The sequence below is a fragment of the Halteromyces radiatus genome, assembly GCF_025201355.1.
Source record: "Halteromyces radiatus strain CBS 162.75 chromosome Unknown BX664scaffold_4, whole genome shotgun sequence".
Lineage (NCBI taxonomy): Eukaryota > Fungi > Mucoromycota > Mucoromycetes > Mucorales > Cunninghamellaceae > Halteromyces > Halteromyces radiatus.
In genome coordinates this window covers 2719562-2738177 of record NW_026251690.1, presented here as the reverse complement: position 1 = coordinate 2738177, position 18616 = coordinate 2719562, and the positions used below count along the sequence as shown (strand labels likewise).

The 18616-nt window shown below is 33.2% G+C and overlaps 6 protein-coding genes across 6 annotated transcripts; 3 read left to right on the top strand and 3 right to left on the bottom strand.

Annotated features, from left to right (window-relative positions):
* Positions 1 to 283: 283 nt before the first annotated feature.
* Positions 284 to 3411, top strand: BX664DRAFT_264101 (uncharacterized protein; the record flags this gene model as incomplete). The annotated part of the gene is made up of 13 exons (XM_051540799.1): positions 284 to 395; positions 609 to 747; positions 823 to 863; positions 958 to 1041; positions 1117 to 1220; positions 1302 to 1427; positions 1503 to 1526; positions 1593 to 1629; positions 1693 to 2025; positions 2151 to 2337; positions 2718 to 3053; positions 3147 to 3258; positions 3337 to 3411. The coding sequence occupies 13 exons, from the start codon at positions 284 to 286 to the stop codon at positions 3409 to 3411; spliced, it is 1710 nt and encodes a 569-aa protein (XP_051400578.1).
* A 3007-nt stretch (positions 3412 to 6418) lies between these two features.
* BX664DRAFT_314911 (uncharacterized protein) lies at positions 6419 to 7786 on the top strand (the record flags this gene model as incomplete). The annotated part of the gene is made up of 8 exons (XM_051542676.1): positions 6419 to 6468; positions 6648 to 6655; positions 6732 to 6786; positions 6931 to 7076; positions 7136 to 7209; positions 7441 to 7491; positions 7575 to 7625; positions 7718 to 7786. 8 exons carry the CDS (start codon positions 6419 to 6421, stop codon positions 7784 to 7786), a joined length of 504 nt encoding a protein of 167 aa, XP_051400577.1.
* A 752-nt stretch (positions 7787 to 8538) lies between these two features.
* Positions 8539 to 9964, bottom strand: BX664DRAFT_386172 (Cupredoxin). Its single transcript, XM_051549310.1, has 2 exons — positions 9628 to 9964; positions 8539 to 9525 (listed from the first exon to the last, which is right to left on the bottom strand). The coding sequence occupies exons 1-2, from the start codon at positions 9944 to 9946 to the stop codon at positions 8729 to 8731; spliced, it is 1116 nt and encodes a 371-aa protein (XP_051400576.1). The 5' UTR covers positions 9947 to 9964; the 3' UTR covers positions 8539 to 8728.
* A 341-nt stretch (positions 9965 to 10305) lies between these two features.
* On the bottom strand, positions 10306 to 12218 carry BX664DRAFT_314909 (fork head domain-containing protein; the record flags this gene model as incomplete). Its single annotated transcript, XM_051542675.1, has 4 exons — positions 10306 to 10323; positions 10725 to 11369; positions 11520 to 11753; positions 11946 to 12218. 4 exons carry the CDS (start codon positions 12216 to 12218, stop codon positions 10306 to 10308), a joined length of 1170 nt encoding a protein of 389 aa, XP_051400575.1.
* Positions 12219 to 13252: 1034 nt separating this feature from the next.
* On the top strand, positions 13253 to 14304 carry BX664DRAFT_314908 (uncharacterized protein; the record flags this gene model as incomplete). The annotated part of the gene is made up of 4 exons (XM_051542674.1): positions 13253 to 13265; positions 13369 to 13626; positions 13771 to 13940; positions 14059 to 14304. 4 exons carry the CDS (start codon positions 13253 to 13255, stop codon positions 14302 to 14304), a joined length of 687 nt encoding a protein of 228 aa, XP_051400574.1.
* A 348-nt stretch (positions 14305 to 14652) lies between these two features.
* On the bottom strand, positions 14653 to 18411 carry BX664DRAFT_333748 (alanyl-tRNA synthetase). Its single transcript, XM_051545579.1, has 9 exons — positions 18248 to 18411; positions 18052 to 18142; positions 17885 to 17982; positions 17539 to 17734; positions 16921 to 17465; positions 16428 to 16830; positions 16030 to 16322; positions 15785 to 15925; positions 14653 to 15723 (listed from the first exon to the last, which is right to left on the bottom strand). Exons 1-9 carry the CDS (start codon positions 18389 to 18391, stop codon positions 14761 to 14763), a joined length of 2874 nt encoding a protein of 957 aa, XP_051400573.1. The 5' UTR covers positions 18392 to 18411; the 3' UTR covers positions 14653 to 14760.
* Positions 18412 to 18616: the final 205 nt, after the last annotated feature.

The following is an 18616-nucleotide window of genomic DNA, read 5'->3' as shown; positions in this document are numbered from 1 at the left end:
AGAGTGATCATATTATGTTCAAATCAACTCATCACGTGCACCAATACTTTTAGGTCAATTTCGATATGATGGTGGATTTGGTCTTTTGTTTAATGTATCTAGTGGAAATGAAACAAGAATCAGATGTGGATTTGGACCCTCCTTGGCTTTACAAATGGCGATCCTATGATCTTTGGCGGTTTTGTCAACTTTTATCTTTATGGGATTTGGGCTCCTTTTTTATGCGTAAGCGAAATATACTCTTCACTATAATAAATACTTACATTCATTTATAGGTATCATAATGATTGGTCATCCATTATCGGTCCTATTCAGTTTTCGATGTTGTATTGAACTTTTGACCTCTGTTCCTTTTGTGATCTCTAACTTTATCCATCATGGCCAATTCCTCTATGGTAATAACTGTTTTTTTCTTCTTATTCAACAATATAAACTTGACCTTATTAATCAATTGATATTCTAGTTCCATATTTCCTACGAAGCTGGGTCTTACTTTTACGAATCAAAAGTGTGATGAAGATAAAGACTAATTTACAAATGACAGGTAATGAAAAAAAAAATCTGTCAATGATGATGAATTTATATTGATTTATGTATCCTAAATCTAGATAAGGTGATTGATCCACTCAAATCCAAATTGATACATCTAATTTGTACTCTGGTGGTTCTCCTGTACAATGGTATGTCGGCTTTCCAATACTGTGAAGCAACTTTTGCTAGTGTCAATTATTCAATCTTGGATTCACTGTAAGTTTGACTATCTATTTAGATTATATCATTTTTTATTTATTTATTATTTTTATTTTTATATTTGGATAATAGATATGTTGTCATGGTCACTTTATCTACTGTTGGATATGGAGGTAAACATTCGGGTGAGAGAAATTTGAAGAAGAACTAACAATAATATTTATACATGTATAGATATTACTCCTAGAACAGAAGGAAGTCGAGTAGTAATGATGACTCTGATTGTTGTGTCTTTGGCTGTTTTACCTAGTCTATTAGCAGATGTGGCAAGAACACTACAGAAAAGAAATGGTAACAAATTGAAACGGAAACTTTATTATTCAATCGTTCTTATTCTTTTTGTTTTCAATTTTATCTCTGGGATAGATGGTGGTGGGCATGTCAGCGCAGGATCATTACCTTTTATCTTAATTGTAGGATCCTTCCGACCGGAACAAGTGAATGATATTTTGGGTGGATTCTTAGATCGAGTAAGTGAATCAAGAAATGGAACGAAATGGTGTATATCATAAACTTACTTATATTCTTTTATATATATATATATAAAATAGGAACATGCTGAACCTCATTTGAATGTGATATTTCTGGATGTCAATCCACCTTCTGAAGAACTCAAATTGATGGAACGAAATTCAATGTGGGGACACAGAATTCAGTTTCTACATGGTTCTGTTTTGGTAAATAAATAAAAAAAATTAACAATGATAAAGATCTTATTCAATTCTCTTTGTTTACATTTTTTTTTTCAATAGAATGAAGATACTTTGATCCGTATAGTAAGTATGATGAAAAAAATATATAAATTGAGAAAATGATTTTCTAATCAATAATTTGATCTATAGAGAGCCCGTTATGCAAAAGCAATCTTCACTATATCTGGTAAAGTACATCGTTCTATATTTTAATTCAATATTTATCCTTTTTTTTGTATGAAATGGATAGATGACAATGCATCTGATCATGCAAAAGAAGATGAACGAAACACTGTCCGACTATGGTCTCTTTACTGCTTCACCGTTATCCACAATGTCCCGATCTATACTTATAATCTTTCTCCAAGTACAGCTATTTATCAAAAGGTGGCTAAAGAAATCATATGTGTTGGTGAATTCAAACAGTATCTTTTGGCAATGAATTGTAGATGCCGTGGTGTGTCAACATTGTTGACAAATCTCCTACATCAACGTCAACCTTTGAACCGTTATGATGAATCCTGGCAAGCTCAATATGATGATGGATCTTGTAATGAAATATATATGGCTCCCGCTGCAAAATGTCTTATTGGATTGACTTTTGCTGATGCATCATGGGTAAGTTTTTTTTTTTTTTTCTGCAATGAAGTTTCTGAACATTAACATCTCTTATTTGAATTTGCTAGATTGTATACAGGGAATGTCAAGTGATCTTGTTTGCTGTCAAGACAAAGGTAGAAAACTCGGCTCGATATGAAATCCTTCTGAACCCGCGTCATTATTACGTGATCAAGGAAAATGATCTTTGTGTTTATATGGCAGAAAGTCCAAAAGAAGTCCGTGACATTAGGAAAATGGTAAAATTTTTTTTTTTTAAAAAAAAAAAATACTATTTGTAGGATTACTAAATATTTGTTGTTAATTATTTTAGAACTCGGTTTATGCATGGCGAACAATTCATGCAATGCGAAATTCTAGGATTACTCGACCACAATCACCAGCTCCATTGTTTCGAAGCAGTAATATCACACAACAATTTGTATCTCAACAGATGGAACAACCTATGAAGGATACTCTTACTACTACAGCATTCCAATTACCATCTCCTATGATCAAGCAACAACAACCTCAGTCAGTGCTACCTTCAACATCTTCGGCAGGTGTTCAAATTACTTTAGCAACCCCAACACCTCCTTTGAATGGTACGTCGTCCTCAACTTCAACTCCAGTAGCTACTATCCCACCTAGTCAAACTCGACGTTCTGATTCTACTAGTACTTCCTCTACCTGTTCTTCCAAGTCAACATCATCATCATCATTGGCCCGCAACCATCAGCGTCATCAACATCATTACCGTATTTGCAAACTACCTTCAACAAGACATGCACTTCTAACTGGTAGTCGTACCTTGATTGCACGATTAGGCCAAGCTTATGACCAAGAACAACCCAGCCGAACGACTGAACCTTCCCTACCTTTATGCTATCTTTTGGACCAACCTGTACATCTCCATGATGTGGTAATTGAATCTGCTGATGGTATCACTGGGCATATCCTGGTATGTTTACAAGACAAGGTTACCAATATTTTTAAATTCATATACAACTTACGGTAAGAAAAGAAGGAAAAACAAGAATAAAAAGATAATATATTATTATACGTTTAACTGATCTTTTTTTGATTTGATCCTTTCTTTATATATAGATCTCCTTATTTGAAACGGAATGATCTACGAGATATTATTATTCTTTGCAATACTCTACCAAAGCCAAAGATGTTTGAATTACTCAATCGGTTTCCAAAGCTTTATTTCATGGTTGTACGTTTACTTTTTTTACTTTTAAATTCAAAACGAAACACTGATTTTTTTTTTTTTTGATGAAATACAAATTAGGGTAATTCCCGATATCCTGATGATTTGCTACGTGCAGGTGTGAAAACTGCTCAACAAGTGGTAGTGATGAGGTAAGCTAAACAAAGGATTTTATCAAATGAAATTGGAACTACAATGATACTAATACTCTTTTTTTTTTTTTTTTTTTTTGTGTTTGTCATAGTGAAAAGGAATCTTCTGAAACTTCTGAAAAAAGTGCTGATAGTGCGGCGATGTAAGTCAAAATAACAAAAACTGAATCGATATGATACTAATTCAAAATGAATAAAATAGCATGACAAGCCATTTGATGGATCTACTTATGCCCGAGCAACATCCGGAGACTTTCCGTATCGTCAACCTAAGTAAGTCAAATTAGAACAATGATATTAGATAAAACAAGAGAAAGAAAAGTTACTAATTAAATATATATATATATATATTTGTGTGGACAAATAGATGAAAAATCCAATATTCGTTTTATGCAATTACTTCAAGGTAAAGATGTGGCAGAAGAAATTGATGTATTCTATACGCCAGCATATGCAGCAGGGGAAGTGGTGGTGGACAGCTTGATCAGTAACGTATTGTTGAGCCAAACATATTACAAACCAGATATTGTATCCATCATCAAAGCACTTTGTGGCATGCCGGGACCAGCTTATCAAGGGGATGCAATCACAGAAGATATTTCGACTCTCTCTACGGCATCGATGCATGCTCCTCATTTGACATCCATACCGATGCCAGATGCCTATGTGGGAATGACGTTTGCCAGTTTATTCGATGGACTCTTGTTGGATCATGGTATTCTAGCCGTTGGTTTGTTTAGAGCTCCTGATGAAGATATGGGTAACGAATTACCTTTTGTTTATGCCAATCCTGTTCCTTCTTTGGTTTTACGATCCAATGATAATATATATGTCTTAGCAGCTAGGTAGATTTACATATCCTTCTTCCTCTTATTTATTTATTTTTGTTTATTGATACCTTGTCCATCTTTTATTTATATATATCAACTTCTTCTATTCTCCCTCCCCATTATATATTTATTATGTTGTAGTACCTTTTTTTTTTTTTATTATCATATGAATTATCTCGTTTTGTTAAAATAAAACATATTTGATTATTTGTCTTCTTTCTCAATCTCAACAAAGCCATATTTTTTTTTCTATAAATTTCTTTATGTGAATAGAATATGAATAGGTGAGTATACGAAGAGATCAATTGAACATCACAGATCGCTTTTCTCCTATCTAGGCTAGAAAGCATATAATGGGTAGATTTACCTTTTTTTTTGTAATAAACATAATTATTAGGTCAAATAGGCAGAATTTAGGACTTCTATATAGAGTTGAATAAAAATTGGTTTTCTAGGTAGAATTTAGGGTTTCTATGTAGAGTTGAATAAAATATTGGGACTTCTATGTAGAATTCCTAATTTGGAAGGAGCATATTTTGCCCACAGGCTCGCTGAGCGAAAATTATGCATTGCCAAATAAAAAAAGGACGTTTGTTTATTTTTTACTCTTCTTCTTCTTCTTCTTCTTCTTCTTCTTATTTTTATTTTTATCACATTATTGTTCTTCTTTTTTTCTTTCTGTTATACGTTTACCTTTTAAGACAAATCAGAGTAAGGTATGGAAATAATAATAAACGATTGTTTATACATATATTCATTGTATTCATGAACTGACTGAATCCTTCTTTTTTGTAGTATGTTTATACCTTTTAGTTAAAACAAATGAACACAAGTACCTTTAACCTCTTATATGCTGTATTACTTATGTTTAATAAGGTAAATCCATTTCATTATGCCATCAACGTTATATGATATTGATCTCTTTTTTTAGAGACAAATATGACGATTGAAGTAAGACAAACAAAAAAAAAGATAATGATACTGTTTTTTTTTCTAACCTTTTCTTCTTTTTATACATAAATCATTCCAACCTCTTTGCTATATCCTTTTCTCTATGTGCTTTTACAGACATTCACTCTTATTAGTTGTAAGTTTCAAAAACAAGTTCTTTTCCTCTTCTTATTTCTAACTTCACTTTTCTTCTTTTTTCTTTTATACACGTTCTTTCGACCTTGATGTTTTTTACTACAACATCTGTCTATCTAGGATTATCGTTCTTTCTTCTTCTTCTCATCCTTCTTACTTGGTACCCTGGATAATGACTATTACTGAATATACGTCTGACAGAAAGAAAGAAATCTAGATACACGAAGATTGATCATTATAGTTTCATGTCAATGGGATACTACGAGAAGTGGCTATCCGTCTGGATCAGCGAAATGGATGAACAGGATGTATTATAGGATTCAATTGGATTCGACTTACAATCAATTAGAGATATCTTCTTGATCTTTTTATCTTATTCTGGCTTAAAGCGTTGGTGATTCTTTTTAATATCATACTTAGTATATCAATTATACACATATACATTATTTTTGTTTAATAAAATTATATTCATTGTCACTATTTACAATCATCACTTTTCTCTAATGTTATCTATCATTTCCTTTTAAACAACTGTTTGTGTGCATGTGTTCCTTAAATAAATTAAATGATATGAAAAAAAGAAATATATTATGAAGTCGTTCTCTTTTTCATATATTTTTTATCACTTTTTCTTTAATATTAAAAACTAACCTTACTTCTTTGTAAATACTTTATTCTCATTAGTACATTACAACATATTCTTTCTCTCTATTATATATTACTTTGGCACATTGCCTTTACTTAGTCGGACTTTTCGTTGCATTTTTATTTATTTCGTTTCCTAACAATTTTCTTTTTCTACCTTCTCTTTCCTTTTCTCTACACCTTTTTTTTTTTTTTTTTTACTCCTGCGCACTTTGTTCGTGTCTCTATATTGGCTCATGATAGGTAACATATAAAATACAATGACAAGTAATGGATTCTTATTTTATTATTGTCAATTTAAAAAAATAAATAAAATAATAATAATAAAATAAAAAATAGTATAAAATACAATTAGTTACTTGTTTTATAGTTAATTCATTCTAGTGTCTACAATTTCAAGACCTCTTCTTGGTTGGACTCTCTCTTTCTTCGGATTCCATTGCACAGCCAATGCAATTCAATTATGCACAAGTACTTTTGAAGGTCCTTTTTACTGCTTGGTTAGTCTTCCTTATGATATTTCAAAATTTCTTTTCTACTTGTTCGGACTCTATCTCTCTCTCTCCCATCTGTCGTTCATTGTGGTGATGTTCTCTTCAATATCTCTTTGCTATTTGGTTGGACTCTTTCTCTCTGTTGCTTTTTGTATCTGTAGATATTAAGATTGTCGTCTGTAGAGCCGAACTAGTAAGTTGTACAAAAAAAAAAAAAGAGGATCAACCGATATTACATACAATCACTTGCTTCTTTCTTTTTTTTTTAGATCCTTCTTTTTATTGTATTGTTATTGATACATTGACACTGGCGCATGACCCAAGGTAATATGTATATGTAAAAGAAGAAAAAAATGAATAACATCGACGGATTACTACTCATTTTGTTGATTCTTTGTTGTCTGTTAGGTATCAGAATAGTGGTCTATACAGTCAAATGTCGGATGGTCATCATTAGTTTATACTTAGCTTTTGGTCAGACGAAGATCATGGTGTATTGATCTTTGTTTGTTTACAGGCAATGGACTTGGTCGAGGATGATCAGTCTCTAGAGTCGTTTATGAATCTAGTGACTGAATTTTGTGCTCAAGTAGGTGGAGGGCAAAATGCAACACGTAGGAAATTCAGTTATTGTCTGTTGATCGTGTTGTTTCTTCCTGGAGTCCTTGTTAAGTCCTGACATTTGCGGTATTTGGTTTGGAAAGATCATTGAGGATCATATCAATGACTGATAGTGGAGCGCTATACGTAAGACGATACAACTATCTTTCTTGATGATCTGAAATTGTCTGATATCTGCATTTGGCAAGCCTTTGTTTCTCTCTGAGCTAACTGTTGTGATGACATTGGGTTTACTGGTGGTACAAAACGCTCAATGGTGCAGCCAAGGTAGCTTGTACATAGAAAAAAAGAAAAGAAAAAGAAATAAACATTGATGGATTACTACTCATTTTGTTGATTTTATTTGTAGTTTGCTAGATTATCGTCTATATAATGAAGGTGATACAAACATCCAATGATATAGCCAAGGTAACTTGTACATAGAAAAAGAAAAAGAAATAAACATTGATGGATTACTACTCATTTTATTGATTTTATCTGTAGCTTGCTAGATTATCGTCTATACAATAAAGATGATGCAAACATTCAATGATATAGCCAAGGTAACATTTATATGGAAAAAGAAAAAAAAAAGAAAGAAAAAGAAAAGAGAGCATTGATAGATTACTATGCACTTTGTTAATTTCATCTGTAGATTGTAAACCATACAACAAAACCAAGGTCGGATGCCTTCTACGTTGGAATGGCTCTGTTATCCAATTGAAGTGTCTGTATCAAATAAAATAGTCCTACCCAAAGTGCAAGTCATGATCGTTGTCCTGGTGATGGCATTAGTTGTGATTCTGGTCGTGTGTTCATGGATATTATCGATTATAGTGTAGTTACTTATTATAGTTATGTAGTATAGTTATGTAGTATAGAATATTTGTAGTGATGAAATAAAATTATGATTTCAATAGTATATTTGTACTGATCAATGAAATTCCTTGCTCTGGAGGTCGACCATACCTATATTTCAACCGTAATAGTGTCCTACCTAGATTTAGTATATTTTTGTCATAGATTTATTGAAGTCAAATATTTTTATTATTTCTAGGCCTAGCTATTTAGGGGGGGGGGTCCTAGAGGTCCTAGAATGCATATCTAGGCTAGAAATTGTATAGGAGTCCCCTAGACGTCATAGTAAAGTTTTCTGATGAATGGATATGCAAAACCAGACATGGATGGGATAGGCGCATTACATATCATTTTTTTTTTCCTCCCCACAGCTGGTCATTATTGTGGTTACTCTCAATCATCATCTATAGTTATCATCATAGGAACACTCTTGAATACATAATACGAAATCTTTCTAGAGATCAATCATCATCCGTCATTCTTTCACAGTCAATCTTTCACATAAATTAATAACATCAATCAAATCTTCTTTCAATATTAACCGCCAAAATGAGTTCTCTACAATAGGCCAACCAAAATAAACGTCCATATAATTTATTTATTCATTTTTTTTTTTTTTTGTTGTTTCTAGATGGGCAACAAAATGATTTATTGTTCAATTAAAAATGAGATGATAAACAATATCTATATGTGTATATAAGATGGAGATCCTGATACAAACGAAGGGTAAATAAAAAAAAAAAAAAAAAGGAGGAGGAGAATATCTACAAAGTAAAGAATCCAAAAAGACAACCACGTTTCCAGTTCATCAACCATCCCAACCTTCTTCACCAGTATATTCCAATTTCTCGACTTGATAAAATGCAGTCATTCCAGCCTCAAAGTGCGAAGCCACATGACAGTGGAATAACCATTGACCTTCATTGTCAGGCATCATATCCAGTACTTCAAAACTGACAGGCATGAGATCCACCACGTCGACACGATGACCATGATACAATAAAGTAGCTCCATGCCAATGAGCAGTATGTACATCATCGTCCTCCAACCCAAATGCCAAAATATACCATCGTACTGGTCGTCCATAGAATACCCGGAGATCCGCATTATTGTTCAAGATATAGCCATTGATATGATACATTCGATTGGATTCCAAAAACAGATCATCCGTCCGCATCAGTTGTTCCAAGTCATTGCTGTTAATGTTGTTATTATAATGTTGAGCCGAGTATGGTAGGTAATTTGATAATCCTTCATCCGTTGTCATCATCATAGTAAATACTTCTTGTACTCCAGGTAATGAAGCAACCATGCTATTAGCCGATGCCTTTACAAGATGTCCAGGTGCATATACTACAATGGGTCCCACCAAACCAGCGTTCAGATCTACCAACGGATTTGCCTTTGATACATATACCCACAATATTGAAGATTGATTGGAAGGAAACACTAGATCCGCAGGAATGTCCCAAACATAGTGATAGCCTTGATTTGGTTGTACCGACCTACCTGGAAGAGATCCATTTGTTGCCTTGATCGTATGAGGATGGAGACTACAAGGTTGACTTGCACGGTTAAAGAATTCTACTTGAATACGATCCCCAGCTAATATATATATATATATATATTAAAAGAATTAATCATTCAACGTGATGTTTTATATATTATATAGAAAAGAAAAAGAATAGTTTTTTTTTTCTTTTTTACCTTCTGCTTTGATAATAGGACCAAGGAAACCAAGAGCAGGATCATGAGCTATAGGAATAGAGAAAGAGGCATCGGTATATTGACGATAGACTGCTTTGCGATAAACAGTTCCCAATCTGGTAGCATTGCGAGCTGTGTAAAGATCAGACATAAACGATTGATTCAAAGGTTGATCACGAAGATTGTCCCATTGTTGAGGTGCATAATCCCAGTCCACTTCTTCTGCTGTAATATAGTATTGTCGAGTGATTGCTGTCACAGTATTTTGCAAATTCCATATCCAAAACAATAAAAATAAAGGTAAAAGATGGACAATCATGATGATAACATTGTATTTAAAAATAGAAAAAAAAAAAAAAGAGAGAGAGAGAAAAGAGAAGGAAGAATGGAGGGAAGCCGAAGAAAGAATAAAAAAAAAAAAAAAAAAAAGGTGATAAAAAAGTTGCTGTTGCGACGGAATTTGTGAATAGTTCTTCAATCTGATTGGCCAAGTCGCTTCCTGATCTTTTTTTGGAAGAAGTGACCTAGAAATGCAAAAAAAAAAAAAAAACCCTGAAGTGAATCTACTCAATCAGACTCAAGTACAATCGAAATCGACTTTACCCAGTCCTGCCTTATTTATCATCTCAATATAATGACCAAATTATAAGATATACTACTGTTTTTTTTTCAAAAGAATTACACCATCCATTTTCTCTAATATATATATATATATAAAAATAAATGCGCTTCACATTTTATTCAAGTATATAAAAAAAAAAAAAAAAGACTGGGTACAGATGCAATGATACTAAAACAAAGAATCAAAAGAATAAAAGGAGATGATAGAGATAATTAAAAAAAGGAAACTAAATCTAATTGAGGATATTGTTGACACGCATCAAGGAAGGATTCAATAGGGGATCCAAATCAATCTTATTGTTATGCTGTTGCTGTTGTTGTTGATGCTGCTGTTGTTGCTGTTGTTGTTGTTGTTGTTGCTGTTGCTGCTGTTGTTGTTGCAATTGCTGCCTTTGATGAAAATGAGTAAGAGATTGAAAAGTGGGAGTGCTCATATTGTCAGTTTCGGGTGAACCAGGTGACGTTGAGCCACGTACAGAACTTGTTTTGGAGCTTGTTGAAGTGATACTAGATTCATGATTGACGTTTATTCCATTACTATTATTGTTATTGTTGCTATCATAAGAATGTTTCATACGTGATGGTGTAGCACTTGTCGTTGTTGTTGTTGTTGTTGTTGCTGATGCTGTCGCATAAAATCCACCTGCTCGTTCAGTATCCAAAATATCTGTGGTATAATGTCTTGTTTGTTGTTGTTGTTGTTGTTGTTGAGTAGAATAAAAAGGTACTAGGGTATTGAAATCGATTTCCTCTACACTTTGTTGTCCTTGATTCATGGTTTGTTGATTATTATTGTTATTGACAAGACTATTGGTACTATTCAAACTGGCACTTGAAGATGATGAACTTGCTGTGGAAAGATGACTCACAGAAGATGTGCTGTTAGAAGGAGCCAAGACATGTCGTAATTGTTGTTGTTGTTGTTGTTCTTGTTCTTGATGCCAATATTCTATGCTTCCCAAAAACCCACTGTCCAAGATTTGACGACCAAAGTTTGTATTGTTCAGTTGATCGACATCCACTGTCCAATAGCCACCTTTTGTTCCTTTCTTGCCACTATCTTGTGTCCTAGGAATCTTTCGGAAACATCGATTCAAAGATAAATTGTGTCGTATAGTATTCTATAAAAAAAAAAAAAAAAAAAAAAAAAAAAGAAAGAAAGAAAGAAAAGGAAAAGAATTAACTTCCGATTGGCTCGTCTTTTTATTTTTTTTTTTTTTATAATACAAAATAGGAAATCAAGTCTTTGAATTTTTTTTTTTTTTTTTTACCTGCCATCCTGTTTCATTCGCTTCATACAAATGAGGATATCTTGTTTGAACCCATTCATATATTTCTCGTAAAGTCATTTTTTGATCTTGAGATGTTAAAATGGCCTGAGCAATCAAAGATGCATATGAATGAGGAGGTCGTCTACGTTTACGCATTGGCCGGGACTTTAAAACCTCCGTCAAAATGGCTTCTCTTTGATTATGTTGTTGAGTAGGTGGTGGAGGTGTTTGTAACTGTTGATAGTATAAGTTTGTATTATTATTATTATTATTATTTATAGTATTATTAGTATTATTATTATTATTAGTGTTGGTATTATAAAACAATGGAGATGGATAAGTAGTAGCAGAAGGATTGGAAACAAAAGCATGATGATTGGCTGGTTGTTGAAGTGCATGATGATGATCAGGTTGAAAAGCATGTACATGAGGCCTAACTCGAAAACCATCAAAGGATTGTCCAAAGTCCGCCCCGGGATAAAATCCCGAGGTTGACAATGTTCCCCCTCCATTACTGTTAGGAATATGATTATTATCCTTTGACGTTTTCCAAGTAGGCGGCAGCAATCGCATCACGTCTTTTTCCATCATGGAATGTGCTGTGTGATCTTGTTGCTGTTGTTGTTGTTGATCTAATAAAAGACCATCATCATTGGACGATGGATCATATCTCATACCTGGTAATTGAATACTGGACATGGCAAGCTTTATTGAATTAGAAATAAAAAAAAAAAAATAAAAAAAAAAAAAACAGAAAACAAAAAGTAGGAGAAAAGAATAAGAAAGAGAAATCTCCACTTTTTTTTTCAATAAAAACCCATCCAAAGTACCTGTTTATATGTATATGGAAATAAATCATTTAGGTCTTTTTTCGAACGGAAATTATAAGAAAGCTTATCCTGAAAGGAAAATTTAATGATCCCAATGTGGTAATCCTTTTGGCCAAAAAAAAAAAAAAAAAAAAAAAAAAAAGTGCTGTCATCACGTAATGATTGACCATTTATTTTCATGGATGGACTGGTGATGGATTATACTTGATGATGGTGATGTCTATTTCTTTGATGATAATGAATGATTGATCAATGGTGAATGATTGATCAATGACGAATGATGGATGTAAAGAGTGCGATGGATTATTAGGTAGATGGTTCATAACTAGATGATTCATAGCTAGATGATCCATAACTAGATGATTCATAGCTAGATGATCCATAACTAGATGATCCATAACTAGATGATCCATAACTAGATGATCCATAACTAGATGATCAATATGTAGATGATCAATATGTAGATGATCAATATGTAGATGATTAATGCGTAAATTGATTTATGGTAGGTACATTGTAGATTCGGATGTCACATTTGAACATTACATTCAAAAGAAATGAAATCTTTTGTTGGACAAGTTTTAGATCGCCGATGTCAATTGACCCTGTCCGATTTTACTTGTATGCAATGATGCTTGGGAAGGGGTATTAGAAACAGGATTCCTTTTTAGGGATAGAATTAACTTTTTTTTTTCGCATGGACAATCATTGTAAAAGAGAAACGAAAACTTTAACAAAAAAGGGAAGTTTAAAGGTTGTTTCTGATATTCTATTCTTTTCTACAAATATACATATATTTGATTTCCATCTTTTTCGCTTTCCCTCCCGTTCTTTTTTTTTTTTTTTTATTCTTTCATTCATTATATCTAGTTCTCTCACTTTTATATTCTACTTTGTCACTACATGGATTATAACGGTAACGGATCGGATGATTAAAAAAAAAAATGGAGAGAAGAATTTCAAACATCACCGAAGAAATAACACCCCAATTTAAACTGACATCACTTTGTATACATTAGGTACGTTCTTACTAGGTTTTTCAAATGATGAAATGATTCCTACGGTCAACATGAGTACATCTTATTATGGTTTTACAAAAAGGGAACACGATGATTTGGATCCAACACCATTATCATCATTACCTTCATCCGATATGACATCCACAATAAAAACAACGAAAAAAGTAAATCATGGTGGCAGGAAAAGAACCATCATTTTCGAAGAGGCTGATGCGGAGAACCAAAGAAAAAACTTTTTAAAACGAAATCGAATCGCAGGTAATATATATATATAAAAAAAAAAAAAAAGGATCGATCGAGATATATTAAAAATAGGGAAATTAAAAAAAAAAAAAAAAATACAGAAAACAAACTACATTGATATTCCGCTGAACTTTTTTCTATTTGGGAAAATACTTTTAGCTTTAAAATGTAGAGAAAAGAAAAAAAAATGGATACAAGATCTTGAAACAAACTATGAAATGCTATCAACACAGAATCAACATTTGCGATCAATGATCACAGTATATCAGAAAGAAATCAATACTTTGAAATCGAATCTATTGTTTTGTAATGGTCAAAGTTCATATATGGTAATACTAGTAGAATATCATCAAACAAATGAAAGAATATTAAAAAAAAAAAAAAAAAAGAGTGACATTGTATGTACAGACCATTTCATCTCCTTTTTTTTTCCCCCTTTTTCTATAGCAAAGCTATGCCCAGCATAATCATCATCATCCGATAATGAATCCTATCAAGACGGAAGATCAAACGGATACCATACTATCGTTACAAACTTCGATACCTTTGTCAAATTCATACATCACTATACCTGCAACAACAACAAAATCACCAGCATCATCACTATCATCCTCTCCATCACCATCACTAATCAATGATAACAGTATTATTAGTACAACCTTTTCCTCTTTTCCTGCTTACCTTCATGATTAAAAAAATAAATAAATACTCTACCCTTGAATACTGATTCTCGTACAAATGATCAATGTATTGATTACTTTATTACAGACACTATGTTTTGAGTGGATGCACCGATAATATCAAAAGTGATTTTTTGGAATCCTATCCCTTCCTAACCTTTAAACGTATATTGAAATGTCCCTAAAAAAAAAAAAAAAAAAAAAAAAAAAAAAAAAAAAAAAAAAAAACCAAAGATAGTTAAAAACCCAAAAGTATATTTTATTCATATCAATCAAACAAACATCGATCATGCAGTGGAAGCATATTCATATAAGATGAAAAACCTAACCAAAATCACAATCTAAAAAAAAAAAAAAAAAAGTACATACAATAAACTATATATAATAAAAATAAAATAGTATAATAATAATAATAACAAGACTAGACTATGCTAATATGATCACAACTTGCTGAAAAAAAAAAAGAGTCCTAAGCACTAATCTTCATTTTTGCGAATTCTTCAGCCACCTTGATAGCATCATCTAAACCAGCAATATTATCACCAGATCCTTGGGCAGATTCATCCTTGCCACCCTTTTTCCCACCCACTTTTTCAGCAACTACGCCAGCCCAATCGGAAGCCTTGAGACCATGATTAGTGATGAGAACTTTACCAACAAAACAATTATGTGCAACACGACCAGAGGTAGCATCAGATGAGAAGAGATAAACAGCCTTATCCTTGAGATTTGACTTGACATAGGTGATGGCAGCCAATAAAGCCTTGCTATTATTACCTACATTCAATGATAAAACCACATACTTGGCATCAGCGTTTTCTTCAAAGTATTTCTTGACAGCTTCCGTCACTTCCAAAGCTTGTTCCTTTTGTCGAGCCTTTTCCAATTCGTCAAATGCCTTCTTTCTCTTGTTATATCGTTCACGGAATTCAGCCTTAGCAACCACAGATACTGTTAATGTTTCAAGATCTCGAGCCATGTTCTTGAGTTCAATTTCAACTTGAGCCTTGTCAGTCATCTTTTCCAATTGGTCTAAACGTTGAGCAAATTCTTTGGCAACACGGTCAGCTTTAAGAGCTTCTTCTCCAGTCACAGCAATAATACGGCGAATACCCTTGGCAATACCGCTTTCTTCAAGAATGGCAAACAGCTTGATATCTCCTGTCTTGGTCACATGAGTACCTCCACAAAATTCAACACTAGTAGTAGCCCATTTAGGATTTGACACATCGGCAGTTACTTCATCCACATCATAACCAATAGATACAACACGTACTGGGTCAGGATAAGTTTCACCAAAGACTGCACGAAGTCCATGAATAGCTTTGGCAACGGGTAATGGAACTTCTTTGGAGTAAACTGGTGAGTTCTTGATGATAAATTCATTACAGATCTTTTCCACTTCAGCAAGTTGTTTGGGAGTAACAGCCGACTATATATAAAAAAAATTGTAAGTGAAAGAAAAAGAAAATCATCCATTTATTTTCATATACCTTGTGAGAGAAATCAAATCGAAGTTTTTCGGGGGCAACAAGAGAACCACGTTGATCAATAGATTCACCTAATACTTGACGAAGAGCAAAGTTCAAAATATGGGTCGAAGTATGGTTGTTTTTTAATGGGAAACGACGTAACTAGATTCAAAGAAAAGGACAAAGTAACATTAGTCCAATGTCATTTTTTATATCCATCATTATTTTTTTTTCGTTCTCTTTTTTTTATTATTATTATTGCTTACATCATCAAAGGATAATTCAACTTGATCATCATATTTGAAAGAACCATATTTCAAATGTCCCACATGAAGTACATAACCACCATATACTTGACAATCTTCTACCACAAATTCAGTATTTCCATCCAAAGAGATGATACTACCAGTATCATATTCTTGTCCACCTGATTCAGCATAGAAATTAGTCTTGTCCGTCAAAATACCAAAATTAGCACCTTCAGGGATATCCTTGGTATCAGAGAGGAATTTATGCTGGTAGTAAATGCTTTTGATAAGACCTTGAACATTACCACCACCTATGAAGAATATATACAAATAGATATAAAAAATTAAAACCCAAATTGAATCACATATTGATCCCCCTTTTTTTTTTTTTTTTTGTTGAGATACATTTTACTTACTATATTTGAATGAATCATCAGTCTTGGGTACTTGTTCATTCTTGCCCAATTCAGCCAAATCATGTACATCCAAAGCGACAGATTCTTGAGCATTAGTAGCCTTACCACGACGAGAGACTTCTTTGGCAGCTTCTTGAGAGGCTTCGAATTCCTTTTCATCTACGGACATACCATTTTCTTCAGCCATCACCCGAGTCAAATCCACAGGAAAACCATAAGTATCATATAAACGCCAGACATCAGCTCCAGAAAGTGTCTTACTACCGCGTTCTTTGGCAGCAGCAAGATAGTTTTCGAATAATTTTTCACCACGATCCAAAGTCTTGGCAAAAGCAACTTCTTCTTCGTCCAAGATAGATTTGACTTCTTCGACCTTTTTCAATAATTCAGGGAAAGCTTCACCCTAAATGGTAAAAAAAAAAAAAAAAAAAAAAAAAAAAGTCAGTTAGTCGGTCATCATCAATGAAAAGTATGCTAATAATTAATCTTTTACCATTTGTTCAACTAAAGTATCCACAAGAGAAGAGAAGAAGTTTCCAATAGGAACGTTAAAGTATTTGCGGACATAACGGGCACCACGACGCAAGATACGACGCAAGACATAACCACGGCCTTCATTACTAGGAACACCACCATCAGTAATAGCAAAAGTCAAGGTACGAATATGATCAGCCACAACGCGGTAAGCAGTATCAATACCATCAGCATCTTCTTCACCCAATTTGCCAGCATAATCACGAGCACCAGTCATTTCCTTGATTCTGGCAAAGAGAGGCATAAAGACATCAGTATCATAGTTAGAATACTTGTTTTGAAGTATAGAAACAAGACGTTCCAAACCAAGACCGGTATCAATATGTTTGTTAGGTAAAGGACGGAGTTTACCACCTTGTTCACGATTGAATTGAATAAACACAACGTTCCAGATTTCCAATACATTAGGATCATCCATGTTGACAAGATGAGCAGCATCACGACCACCAATACGATCATAGTGAATTTCGGAGCAAGGACCGCATGGACCAGTTTCACCCATTTCTATATATATATATATAAATCAAATCGTTAGTTTACTAACTTTTGTTCACCCATTATGCCTTGTTTTACTTACCCCAGAAATTATCCTTAGAATCACCAGGTAAAAGACGCTTTTCTTCTACACCAAGATCCATCCAAATCTTTTTAGCTTCAAGATCAGGTTCAAGTCCCAATTTGTCATCCCCACCAAAATAACTGACATAAAGACGATCTTCAGGAAGTTTTAATACTTTGGTCAAATATTCCCAAGCGTATTTTGTAGCTTCAGCCTATAGTGAGAGAAGAAGAAAAAAAAAAAAGAAAAGAAAGAGAGAGAGAGAGAGAGAGAGAGAGAGAGAGAGAGAGAGAGATTTGAAGTTATTGCATGTTGTTTTCTTTTTTTTTTTTTTTTAATATAAACTGAAATATGTAATAGGTACCTTGAAATAATCACCAAAAGACCAGTTACCCAACATTTCAAAGAAGGTATGATGATAGGTATCTTTACCAACATCGTCCAAATCATTATGTTTACCACCTAGTTAATCAATAATAAACATGAATATTTTAGTATTTATAAATAACTCTGTAGATTAAAGACTTTTACCTGCACGAATACACTTTTGAGAGTTGGTGGCTCGTTTCAAGTTGTAAAGAGGAGAAGAAGGATCAACGGTACCCAAAAAGATAGGTTTATACTAAGAATATTAATATTGATAAAATAAAATTGAAAAAAAAGTTAAGTAAATCAATACGATTTTGTTTTCTAGTCAATTGGTTTCATTATCAGAGAGTAAACTTACTTGATTCATACCAGCGTTGGCAAATAGTAAAGTAGGATCATCATGAGGAATCGTAGGAGAAGAGGCATAAAAAGTATGACCATTCTTTTCAAAGAATTCGATAAAGGAAGAGCGAACCTTTTTAGCAGACCAAGATTCAGTCATATTGTTAAACTGGAAGTTTTATAAGAAAGAAAAAGGGAAAGAGAAAAAAAAAGGTGTCAAAACATAGGCACTTAAAAACTTTTTTTTTTTTTTTTACGCTTGAGGCTGTCTCCACCAATAAGATGCGCCAAATTACTTACCAAATCTAGTCAAATACAATGTTAAGGAGAATGTTCATTATAATAATGACTCACAGTTGACCATTATCTATATATAATGTATCAT